The following is a 13,118-nucleotide window of genomic DNA, read 5'->3' on the forward strand; positions in this document are numbered from 1 at the left end:
AGTCGAAAGCCTTGGCCAGGTCGATGAAGACGGCTGCACAGTACTGTCTTTTATCGGCGGTTATGATATCGTTTAGGACCTTGAGCGTGGCTGAGGTGCACCTATGACCAGCTCGGAAACCAGACTGCCTAGTGGAGAAGGTACGGTGGGATCCGAAATGGTTGGTGATCTGTTTATTAACTTGGCTTTCAAAGATTTTAGGCAGGGCAGGATGGATATACAGTGGGGAGAACAAGTATTTGATACACTGCCGATTTTGCAGGTTTTCCTACTTACAAAGCATGTAGAGGTGTGTAATTTTTATCATAGGTACACTTCAACTGTGAGAGACGGAATCTAAAACAAAAATCAAGAAAATCACATTGTATGATTTTTAAGTAATTAATTTGCATTTGATTGCATGACATAAGTATTTGATACATCAGAAAAGCAGAACTTAATATTTGGTAGAGAAAACTTTGTTTGCAATTACAGAAATCATAAATTTCCTGTTGTTCTTGACCAGGTTTGCACACACTGCAGCAGGGATTTTGGCCCACTCCTGTATATAGAACTTCTCCAGATCCTTCAGGTTTCGCTGGGCAATACGGACTTTCAGCTCCCTCCAAAGATTTTCTATTGGGTTCAGGTCTGGAGACTGGCTAGGCCACTCCAAGACCTTGAGATGCTTCTTACGGAGCCACTCCTTAGTGTGTTTCGGGTCGTTGTCATGCTGGAAGACCCAGCCACGACTCATCTTCAATGCTCTTACTGAGGGAAGGAGGTTGTTGGCCAAGATCTCGCGATACATGGCCCCATCCATCCTCCCCTCAATACGGTGTAGTCGTCCTTTCCCCTTTGTAGAAAAGCATCCCCAAAGAATGATGTTTCCACCTCCATGCTTCACGGTTGGGATGGTGTTCTTGGGGTTGTACTCATCCTTCTTCTTCCTCCAAACACGGCGAGTGGAGTTTAGACTAAAAAGCTCTATTTTTGTCTCATCAGACCACATGACCTTCTCCCATTCCTCCTCTGGATCATCCAGATGGTCATTGGCAAACTTCAGACGGGCCTGGACATGCACTGGCTTGAGCAGGGGGACCTTGCGTGCGCTGCAGGATTTTAATCCATGACGGCGTAGTGTGTTACTAATGGTTTTCTTTGAGACTGTGGTCCCAGCTCTCTTCAGGTCATTGACCAGGTCCTGCCGTGTAGTTCTGGGCTGATCCCTCACCTTCCTCATGATCATTGATGCCCCACGAGGGCCATGTATCGCAAGATCTTGCATGGAGCCCCAGACCGAGGGTGATTGACCGTCATCTTGAACTTCTTCCATTTTCTAATAATTGCGCCAACAGTTGTTGCCTTCTCACCAAGCTGCTTGCCTATTGTCCTGTAGCCCAAATGTAGCCCAAATACTTGCTCTCCCCACTGTATATAACATTCTATTAGTTGCAAGAATTTTGTATAGTAATTTAAATTGAAAAATTAGAAGTTTTGAATCCGGCGTTATTTTGCGTATCAATTCATAAACCATGTGCCATGGAATGGGTACATCGAAAATCTCTTCCCAGCTATATTTTAATTTATATTGCACAGCTGTCAGTTTTTTGGTCCTTAAATGAAATTGGTATATGTTTTTATTCATCACACTTTTCTTTAACCATTTATACTTTTCTTTAACCATTTACATTTTTCTTTAACCAAATAACTGAAGACAAACACAATATACTTCGACCAGGGCGTGACAGTGACATAACTCCACCAGTCCTATTTATGATATCATTCACAAAAATATACCTTTTTTAAAAATTTCTTCGAAAAATACAATTTTTAATCAATTAGAATATTTGAATTTAACCACAATATTTGTTGTATCATTTGTTCTGTATTTTCAGGTGGATTAAACTGAAATTGCAACCAACTTTCTAAGGCTTGTTTAAAAAATAAAGATATTTTGGAGATTATTTCCTTTTCAAACAACCGAAAGTGGGCAGGTGTAATCTGAATAAAGGGGAAAAGGCTCTTCTTGAACATAGAATGAGACATTCGTACCAATTTACTAGAGAACCAGTTTGGATTTAAGTATAACTTTTGTATGACTGATGCCTTTAGTGAGAGGTCTAATGCCTTAACATTTAATAATCTCTGCCCTCCAAATTCATATTCGTTATATAAATAGGCCCTTTTAATTTTATCTGGCTTGCCGTTCCAAATAAAATTGAATATTTTATGTTCATATAATTTCAAAAGCAGGTCACCAGGTGTAGGCAAAACCATAAGCAAATAGGTAAACTGGGATATGACTAAAGAGTTAATCAGGGTGATTTTTCCACAAATAGACAGGTATATTCCTTTCCATGGTAGCAAGATCTTAACTATTTTTGCTTTCTATAAAAATGTATTGGAGTGAGATCATTTCTTTCTTTTGGAATTTGTATGTTAAAAGTTTCAGAGATTTGTTTTTTAAATTTTTATAATCCACCATGACTTTGAGAGAGGATCTGGGTTTCCTGTTCCTTGGAGCTTGAGAGGCCGTGTACATCCTAGACCTAATGGACATCTCGAAAAAGGCTGTGGTAAGAAACGTAGTCTAATAAAGCTCAGGTAACTGTCAAAATGAAGGAGTGGTCTCCTCCAGGATGACAATGCCCCAATCCACAGGGCACCGGGTGGTCACTGAATGGTTTGATGAGCATGAAAAGGATATTAGCCATATGCTATAGCCGTCTATGTCATCAGATTCCAACCCAATTGAGAACTTCTGGGAGATTCTGGAGCGGCGCCTGAGATAGAGTTTTCCACCACCATCAACAAAACACCAAATGATGGTGTCGCATCCCTCCAATAGAGTTCCAGACATTTGTTGAATTTATGCCAAGGCGTATTGAAGCTGTTCTGGCGGCTCGTGCAGTCCCAACGCCCTATTATGACTCTTTATGTTGGTGTTTCTTTTATTTTTGGCAGTTACCTGTACGTGGTATTTTCTGCTCTCCAGAGTGCTCCTGTAGATGTGAAGCTCTCTGTTGTTGCAGGTCTACTGGCAGGTCTCAGAGCAGCAGTAAAAGGAATGCAAGACCAAGGGGGAAAGAAATCAGAAGCAAGTGGATTCTATGATGCAGCATCTCTCCTCACAGACAACTCTGAAGCAATATGCTGATAGATGTTTTAGAAACAAACCACATAATTATACAAACCTTATCCTATTCCAGTTGGAATGCTGAGACTGTATCAAGACCCTTAAGACTCTGGACAAGTTGGATGTTTGTTTGTGGGACCCACGCCTACAATATCACATATATAACCTAGTCAGGACAGAACATCTCTATTCTTGTTTGACGCTATCATGTGACTTCAAGCAGTTGTCATACTCTGGATATTAACACTGAACTAACTGTACACACACATCACACACCTTCCCTCTGTCTGTCTGTGAGGGGCTCCACTACCTTTCAAAGTGGTTAAAGATAACAGCAATAATGTACACCTCTACATCGCAACTAAACATGGATTGTGATCTCCAAACATGCCTACTCAAACGAAAAGGTGACCCTAGAAGGGAAGAGGGAAAGTTTAATTTGACTCCTTCCCCGAGATCAACCTCGTCATGGTTGGTGAGTACTGTAACTTTATGATGTCTACAGTGCCTCCACACAAGGACAGAGTGTTAGACTAGTGCACCCACACCGAAAGTTGTGTTTGTGATCTAAAATACATTACGGATAGACTTCTTTACATTCTTTTGAGATCCGTCATTTCTCGTTCTGATGATTGCTACTGTTCCTCATCGATCAGAGGCAGACCTTTATTCAGCCACAGCAGTCATCTTCCTGTGCACTGAGCAGGTGTTCCGATATCACTCCTCCCCGGGTATTGAAGGGAAATTCCAACATTTTCAACTTCATATTCATCGTCTCCAGCACCACCCCAACATCAACATATGTGGGAAAAAATATAGAGGAAGATACGTGTTTCCAATAACATCATCAACCAGTTAGTAGGCAATGCCTACTAAAATCACATGATATGCACAGATGATATCATTGGACACACATCTTCCTCTATTTTGTTTACTACAAAACATGGAAACACGCCATTTTATCTATGTTGATGCTGGGGTGGTGTCGGAGATGATGGATGTGAAGTTGAAACACTTTTGGAATTTTCCTTTAAGAGTTAGCTCTATTAACTCAGTGCTACAGAATACTATGACAGTGTGTCCAAACGTGTCTTAGGCCAGAATTCAATCCGATCATGCGTTGTAGCATGCTTGATATATAGAGGTACATTTCTATTCAGCCGACTTATGCAGCATTTGCTGTGAATATGATCTCCAGCGCGGGAACATTCCCTTTAAAAGGCGCATTGTTCGACAATGCACGATCAGATTGAATCCTGCCCTTATTTGTATAGCTAAAAGACACCTCAACAGAGAAATATTGCAGTTTTGATTTGGATGTTTTCTTGATTCAATATGCCTTAAATAATAAAACCCAAGTGGCATTATTTCTGTGTTTTCAATCTCCTTGAGAAAACTGAACTGTATCTTATTTCAGAACACTCCTTGGTACACTTGGACGTTGTCCCCGAGAGCATTAACAGCCTTAGCGGGGATGACAATGAAGTCTGTTATTTAGTGAAGAGGCCATGGAGTTTGACCTGTCAAACCAGCTCAAGGTTTCTCGAGTGGCACAGGTCTGCAAGGTACAGTTGTATAATATGCTCTAACGTCATCATCTGATATAAATGTGTTGGCTCCACTGACACCAAGCATGTCTACCTCTATGTGGTTGGTTGGTTGGTGTGTATGGGGACATGGGTGGCCAGAGAACCCTACAGCGGAAGTGGACATCCTACCTGAAGGCTCGGTGCCTTTGGAACTTTAGCCTGCCAGCTAACATTCTAGACATCTTCCTCCTCAATGACCAGGACTGGAAGAAGAGCGTGTTTTATGCTGATTTTTACGCCTCAGACGTGAGTTCTGCTATTCCTTTAATAGTACATACCAGTAGAAGTGCTATACTGTCAATTCTGTCAAACAAAATATTATCAGAGATGAGCACATTATGGGATAGATTTGAATGTGTGTGGAAGAATCAGAGATGTTTTGATGATTGTAGGACCACGTTGGACCAGTGTTCAGTGTTGATGACATCGGCCAAGTCTTTGGTGAGGGTAGGTTTTTGACAGTGACAATCTGTAGTAGGCACCATCACATCACCAAAAGAAACATACTAATTCTACTGTTTCTTGACAGAGGGATATGCATAGATACTGTCAGCAAAGAGCAAAGGAACATCGGAGAACAAGATTCGTCAATCCTAATGTATCCTTCGTCAATCCTAATCCTAATGTAGTTATCATCAATGGGATGGCGCTATTTGGCAATGACATACAATGTCCAGAGGTCAGAGACAGACTAAGTGACACAGAATTTTAAGGAGGGCGCACACAATTTTATATATAAATAGTTCAATCTCGTGGAATAGTTCCCTTCTCATTCCCGTTTCTGAGTGCAGCACCAATGGACGTGACCTGTCCTAAGTGTTCATCTTACTCACACCGGAGACAGGCGTTCACAGTTGGCTCGGGGCCTCGTTCTAAAAGGAAGTGTAGGCCTATCTCTGCTTCATTTTCTCTTACCGTTGTGCAGCACACACATTCCATAGTTCCTGAGCCAATGGGAACTATTTAAAAAGCTCTCTCAATGCCCACGCCCCCACACAGTAGGGCCATGGACTGCTTCAAACTCTAAGATCCCCCTTCACTTTGTGATGGATTCGAAGTAGAATAGGAATCTAGGAAAGGATGCATTGCATAAACATTTGTCCATGAATAAGGCGACGAGAAGAGAGTTTATGGGCTGGAGCTGGGCCGGATGAGGAAAATGGAAGTGGGCCATAAGTTCATGTCTTTGTAAATGTAATTTAAACATTTAGCTACTGTTGTTATAACCAGCAGGGCACTTCAGCCCCTAAAGACTGTTATCTTACATATTCTACCAAGATAAATTGGCTCACAAATTACTTGTGAATTCTTATATTTGAGGCACTTGGTAACAGATGTTCCCTCCAGGTTGCCTCCAGTAACCAATGGGCACAAATCGTTTTGAATGAGGCACTGCTGTGCTGTGGTAATACAACTCTGCCATCATGTGGACAAAGTGACTCTCCTTCTCACCATAGGATCAATGAGCAAGTTACTCTTACCATTCTATATCAGTAACCCCAGGCAGGCAATAGATTCAGCTTCATAAAGGTTTTTAAGACACAGGATCTGAATGTGTTGTGATACAGTATCTTTGTATTTTTTTTTATCTTGTTCTTTGACTTTCCTCCTCTAGACACTCACCCATGCTTGCTATGTCAATGAATGACATCACTGTCTCATTCATCACTGTTTGGCATTCTTGCTGTCAGAGAGAGAGGGGGAGAGATTTACAGGGCCTGAGCTAATGGAAAAGAGTGACGTGAATAGTGAGAGGAAGATTGTTTTACTCTCCCTTCCCTCATTTCTTCAGGGCAAAAACTATTGAAGTGTATTTTAGGAAACATCCTTTTGCCCAAGAGTTTGAGGCAAATGGGGGAAAATATGAGTTCATTGTCTCAAAGTGAGAATATTTAACAGTTAGAGAAGCATTCCACTGGTTTTGGCAGCGCAAGGTAAAGAGTGTCTGCCTGTAGCTACGAGTCTGTCAATGTACTTTGAAGTTTAGATCCCCAATGGTGAAACAGCCACCTCCATGTGCAATATTACAACAACAAAGAAGTCACTGAAATCAAAGCACACTGTTTTTCCCCCTCAGACATCATTGCACGCACAATAGAAGAGCACAATATATGACGCAATTTTTTTCATCATGCTGCGCGACTTCTCCTCACCTTGAAAACAATAACAATGCTGGTGGGGCGGCTGTGGCACTAGTTCCACCTACTGTGAGTTCTGCTTTAATAAGAGAGGAGCCCATGTGTTTGGTGATGCCATTAGACTGAAGTAAACAGGGGCCTCGGTGGAAAATAAATCCACGCTGATAGTCTCTTTTCACTTTTTTGGGGGTCTTCTTGGATAATAAACATTATAATCTTAGAAGTAATACAGCACCATTATACTGGCAGACAAGCTGTCGGCTTGTCATTGAATCATAATCATTAATATGTAACGTGGAACCAGGCATATTGTCCTTGTTGAGCACATCGTGCCTGATGTCGACTCTCTTGTGGGTCCTTGTTCGTTGTGTTGCCATAGATGTACTTACCTGGCCACAGTATTAGGTATTAAAGCCAGTCATGAGAGTTGACATTTTTATTGGTGACATAACTGAGGGCTGCACAGACAGAGACGTTAAAAGATTGTGAAAAGCCTATTTTAGGGCTTCCGTTTGAATACTTTACAACTCTTTTTTTCTTCTTCCACAAAATACTGTCTAAGTACCATGACATCAGTCAGCGATGTCACAGTTGGAAGTCCTAAACAGCTCACATACCTGTATGATGCCTTCTTGAATCCTCTTTACCTCTCCACCACTAAACTGGATATATAACCTTCTTATGTTGCTAATTCCTACAAACTGCAGGAGCCAACATGTCTCATTTAAACCCATGTCCTTGTTTGTAAAGGCAAAAAAACAATGATGCATGTAGATCAAAAACTGTGTAGGGCCATCGTCAGGTCGTCTGTTAAAACGATTCACCATCGCACAGCAGCAGTCAAATGGCTAACCCGAAGCACAGCTGAAAGCACGACAGTTCACCTGATTCATCATCACAACTCATCAGTATGGTATGTGCCATAGTCTACTGCTTAATGTGTTTATGCAAAGACCAGAGTTTCCTTCTAAAGAAGCCACGAATCATGTAGAATGGCAGTAAATGTGTTTAAAATGTTCAGATATTTTCTGAGGCAGGACCCCCAGCCCCCATACTAAACTTGGTCCCCCCCATGTCTATACCCCTTCGCCCTTGGCGAAGACAGCAGAGTTTTTCCAGTCTGAGTACACCAAGAAGCCAGTGAAGGTGCTGTCAGTCTTAGAGCTGGTGTAGAAACCACTGTACTCTCCCAATGCCATCTGTACCCACACCTGGTCACCCGGGATGAGGTGCAGCAGCGAGCCCCCGGACAAAGACGCTGGCTTGGGCCAGTTCCCATAGAACTGGAAATACGACGCCATCGTGTGACCGTTTTTCATCAGGTCAAACTGCAGGCTGGCCCGGTAGACGGTGGCGTGGACCGCAAAGTAGTAGACGCCGGGCACTTTGCAGGTGAAGCGTCCTGTTTCCATGTCGTAGTCGCCCTGCTCGTTGAGTATTACCTTGTCAAAGCGCACAGCGTCTTCCGCCGCCACAGGCTTGGTGCGGCCCTCGGACAACTTGGCGCTGAAGGCTGATTTGGGAGCGATGGCGCACTCCCCCGACTGCCCCCTGTCTCCTTTATCTCCAGGGTTCCCCTGGTCTCCAGTGAGGCCCCTAAAGCCTGTGTCACCTTTAGGGAGAATAGGGCAAAGACACAGTCCTGTTACTACGGTTCATTCAATAACACTTGAACCAACAGTAAACCAATTGAACCAAGGGAAGACTCATGGATCATTATAGTCCACAGTATGTTGTAGAAAGTATGGTGCCCTGATGTGACTGTACCTGGCTCTCCCCCGACTCCCTTCTCTCCCTTCTCCCCAGGGGCAGAATCACGCCCGTCCCTCCCATCTCTTCCTGGTTGGCCAGCACCTCCGTGCAACCCAGGGGTGCCTGGGATACCTGGGTGTCCCGTACACAGACTGGGCGGTATCTTGTTGTCTTCTAATTGGTTGGAGAAGTTGACCAGTAGAACGGGGAGGAGGAGGAGGAGGAGGGGCCATAGCCAGAGTGATTTCATTTCAGTGCTACTATGTAGAGAAGAAACATTCTCTGTCAACATAAAGGAATAGAAAATACATTTTCTACTTGATACTCTTTTCTCTAGAACTGACTTTTCAAGGGGATCCACATAGTGTTCCATCCGTGAGTTTATAAATAGATATGGAGCTCATTGATTTGTTCTGCAGATGATAGGAAAAGCACCATACCGCAAAGGTTACATAAATGACAAGGAAATCTAATAACACAAACACTTGAACCCATAAATGCTATGTGCTGAAATGAGTGGAAATATCCTTCAAAGAATGTTGATATGAAATGAGAGCAGAAAAAGAACATGTAATATAGTGTAACATATCATATAGTAGAGATTGAATCAGCTTTTCTTATTGACAGAGTCATGTATTGTGAATACAGACGTCCAACTCCTTTCCCATTGGTCGCAGGTCTTGGACTCTCACTCAACTGGACACATCTAAGAGGAGGGGTCAGATGACCGGGAGAAAGCATGCAACTGGAGAGAGGGAGTAACCATCTAAAAAATAACAGAAGACGCCTCATACCACGGACACAAAGCATTGGGAATTTAGGCCCACAGTACATTTAATGAGAGCGTACACCTATGGCCGACAAGGCATTACACCTTTAAAAGGCTATAAGAGCAATCAAAATATGACCATACCCTATATCTGCTTGTAGCTGTTGGCATCAGTAACCTGCACTTCAGGAAACTTGTTTTCTCTGTTTTTAAAACAGCTGTTTCACATTAAATGTTAAAGAGAGCAGCAGTGCCAGAATGGAAGCAATCATTATTTACACAGTTCAAAACAAAAGCTCAGTGTTAATCCCTGCTTTCCTTTGGCGTGAGTTCAGGATCATCTTGTCCGTCCCGTGCGTGCGTGCGTGCGTGCGTGCGTGTGTAAGCCTGAGCGTGTTGAATTGAGGGAGAGTGTCTCCGCCCCCTCCTTTAGCAGTGCTGGGAAAGAGAGGAGCCAGCTGTGAGAGAGTATGTCTCCAGACTAACACTGTTGGCTACCATGGGACTGCAGCACAAGGACAAGCCTCACAAGGCCTGAACATACAGACACTGGGAACGACAGGGCATGTCTCCAGAGAACCTCACAATCAATTTGCCGATAGCAAGAGCGGACCCTGTGGTAGAGAGCTGTGCAACTTGATCACACAACATTATGCTCACATTGAACATTTGAAATCACTGCCACAGCATATGCCCATATTCAAACATCCGTTTTAGCCATACCATAGAACAATCGTCGAATAAGGACTTCCAGAGTGTAGTGTGCTCACTACGAGCAAATATTACTTTAAGGCCAGAAAAGACCTTTGATAAAAGATGAAATCCTCAATGTCTTCCAGGTTATTTTCAGCTCACTGCCACCTTCGTGAGTCAGTAGTATATATTTCGGCCTCAGCTGCTGTATTCTTTATGGCAGCATTTAAAGACCCGTGCAGAGCAGAGAGGGCTGGCCTGTGGAGAAACTAGCCGAAAGCTGTGTCAGCATTCTGAGGAAGAACAGACAGATAAGATAAACACTGGATTCTGAGACGCTGCAGACCTCTGTATCCCTATCCCCTATAATCACCACAAACTCCCATCTTGTTTGCGTGGGATTACGATATGCAAAGTACAGTAATACATTGGTATGTATTGTTGCAACTTTCTGAGCAACTAACCATCCAATAACATACAGGGGATGTTAGCAGTATCACAAAGAATCCCAGTATAAAACGTTTTTGATAAGGATAGCAGCAGTGTTATCACTGGTTCGAAAAAATTTATGCTATTTGAATATGATAGCCAGTGTGACGAATAGGCTACATTATTTGTTACTTCAATAAGACATTTATATTCCAATTATATAGGAATTCATCAACACATTTGCAAAACAAAATTTGTTGCCTATGAAACATACACTCCTCCATTCCTTTACTGACTGTTTGCGTGGCAGCAAAATATTCTCAATGTAAAATAGATGATTTTCCTTATTGTAGATTATGTTGAGCCACCCCTACTCACAGCAGACAGCAAACATATACAACTATTTTCAATCAGGTATTATTTGAAGAGAAAGTTTACCAGTCAACGTCCAAAAGTCCTTAGGAGCAGCAGTCTTTGCCTTGTGCTGAAGTGAAAACAGTCAAAGTTATCTTTGCTGCTTTCAGCCAAAGAGCCTGGGAAAAGAGGAGAACTCTCAGCCTGGGAAGGACACGGCAATGAAAGCAAATTAGAAAGAGGGAGGGTGTGAGACAGAGAGGAAAATATAGTGAGAGTAGGAGGGAAATATTTGAAGTCTCCCCAGCACAAATAATAAAGAGGAAAATAAGTTGTCAATAAGTCAAACAATAAGATCAGGATCAGAACAAGAGAGATGTTGAGAAATCAGGAAAGCGAGGGAGTGGGAAAAAGGAGGTGCAGCGAGGATAACAAAGGTTGGCAGATTACATACGATTTAAAGATTTGAGACTGGAGGAATTTCTTTCCCAAACATAAACAGTGGGAGAAGATCAAGGGGTTGTGGTCACTGGTCAGGGATATGTATCCACTATACACCGAGTCAAAGTCCTGGAAAACTTGAGCAATACTGTTAACTGCTGTTACAGCCTACGCGTCATATTGTGAACTCCTCAAAAAACAGTAAGGCCTTCGAATCAGAGGATTCTTAATTATTAGCCTTAACGCCGAGACAGTTGATCAGTTTTGTGAGAGTTAAGAGACAGGGAGAGACTTGAAGTTATGCTATGTTATCTTAGAGTGAAGCAACGTTTTTCATTCTTCTGATTTTCTCCCGAAATTGAAACAATAGACTTTGGCTGGAATCCTCTCCTCCTGTCAGTTTTGAGCTGATTGAGGAATGTGAAATAAACATCCCACATCTCACTTAACCATTTGCAGCCACTCTTAAAGAGGATGTGACCTATTTTACTGAACTATCACTCACTTTGATTGCTGTCTCTCCATGCACACCAGCATGTACAGTGGGGAGAACAAGTATTTGAAACACTGCCGATTTTGCAGGTTTTCCTACTTACAAAGCATGTAGAGGTCTGTAATTTTTTATCATAGGTACATTGTGAGAGACGGAATCTAAAACAAAAATCCAGAAAATGACATTGTATGATTTTTAAGTAATGAATTTGCATTTTATTGTATGACATAAGTATTTGATCACCTACCAACCAGTAAGAATTCTAGCTCTCACAAACCTGTTAGTTTTTCTTTAAGAATCCCCCCTGTTCTCCACTCATTACCTGTATTAACTGCACCTGTTTGAACTCGTTACCTGTATAAAAGACAACTGTCCACACACTCAATCAAACAGACTCCAACCTCTCCACAATGGCCAAGACCAGAGAGTTGTGTAAGGACATTGGGGTTAAAATTGTAGACCTGCACAAGGCTGGGATGGGCTACAGGACAATAAGCAAGCAGCTTGGTGAGAAGGCAACAACTGTTGGCGCAGTTATTAGAAAATGAAAGTTCAAGATGACGGTCAATCACCCTCGGTCTGGGGCTCCATGCAAGATCTCACCTCGTGGGGCATCAGTGATCATGTGGAAGGTGAGGGATCAGCCCAGAACTACACGGCAGGACCTGGTCTATGACCTGAAGAGAGCTGGGACCACAGTCTCAAAGAAAACCATTAGTAACACACTATGCCGTCATAAAATCCTGCAGCGCACGCAAGGTCCCCTGCTCAAGCCAGCGCGTGTCCAGGCCCGTCTGAAGTTTGCCAATGACCATCTGGATGATCCAGAGCAGGAATGGGAGAAGGTCATGTGGTCTGATGAGACAAAAATATAGCTTTTTGGTCTAAACTCCACTCGCCGTGTTTGGAGGAAGAAGAAGGATGAGTACAACCCCAAGAACACCATCCCAACCGTGAAGAATGGAGGTGGAAACATCATTCTTTGGGGATGCTTTTCTACAAAGGGGACAGGATGACTGCACCGTATTGAGGGGAGGATGGATGGGGCCATGTATTGCGAGATCTTGGCCAACAACCTCCTTCCCTCAGTAAGAGCATTGAAGATGGGTCGTGGCTGGGTCTTCCAGCATGACAACGACCCGAAACACACAGCCAGGGCAACTAAGGAGTGTCTCCGTAAGAAGCATCTCAAGGTCCTGGAGTGGCCTAGCCAGTCTCCAGACCTGAACCCAATAGAAAATATTTGGAGGGAGCTGAAAGTCCGTATTGCCCAGCGACAGCCCCGAAACCTGAAGGATCTGGAGAAGGTCTGTTGCAGTGTGTGTAAACGTGGTCAAGAACT

At 42.9% G+C, this 13,118-nt stretch overlaps 1 protein-coding gene across 5 annotated transcripts; it reads right to left on the reverse strand.

Annotated features, from left to right (window-relative positions):
• Positions 1-7,266: 7,266 nt before the first annotated feature.
• On the reverse strand, positions 7,267-11,677 carry LOC135552538 (complement C1q tumor necrosis factor-related protein 5-like). 5 transcript variants are annotated; one of them, XM_064984222.1, is made up of 4 exons: positions 11,297-11,677; positions 10,927-11,021; positions 8,613-8,857; positions 7,267-8,457 (listed from the first exon to the last, which is right to left on the reverse strand). In XM_064984222.1, the coding sequence occupies exons 3-4, from the start codon at positions 8,845-8,847 to the stop codon at positions 7,922-7,924; spliced, it is 771 nt and encodes a 256-aa protein (XP_064840294.1). In that variant the 5' UTR covers positions 8,848-8,857; positions 10,927-11,021; positions 11,297-11,677; the 3' UTR covers positions 7,267-7,921. The 5 variants fall into 5 exon arrangements, with proteins under 5 accessions (XP_064840294.1, XP_064840297.1, XP_064840296.1 ...); XM_064984225.1 differs by lacking the exon at positions 11,297-11,677 and adding an exon at positions 10,090-10,352 and having other exon boundaries at positions 8,613-8,854; positions 10,927-11,272; XM_064984224.1 differs by lacking the exon at positions 11,297-11,677 and adding an exon at positions 10,090-10,352 and having other exon boundaries at positions 10,927-11,272.
• Between the last annotated feature and the right edge of the window lie 1,441 nt (positions 11,678-13,118).

This window comes from Oncorhynchus masou, chromosome 13, assembly GCF_036934945.1.
Source record: "Oncorhynchus masou masou isolate Uvic2021 chromosome 13, UVic_Omas_1.1, whole genome shotgun sequence".
Classification (NCBI taxonomy): Eukaryota; Metazoa; Chordata; class Actinopteri; order Salmoniformes; family Salmonidae; genus Oncorhynchus; species Oncorhynchus masou.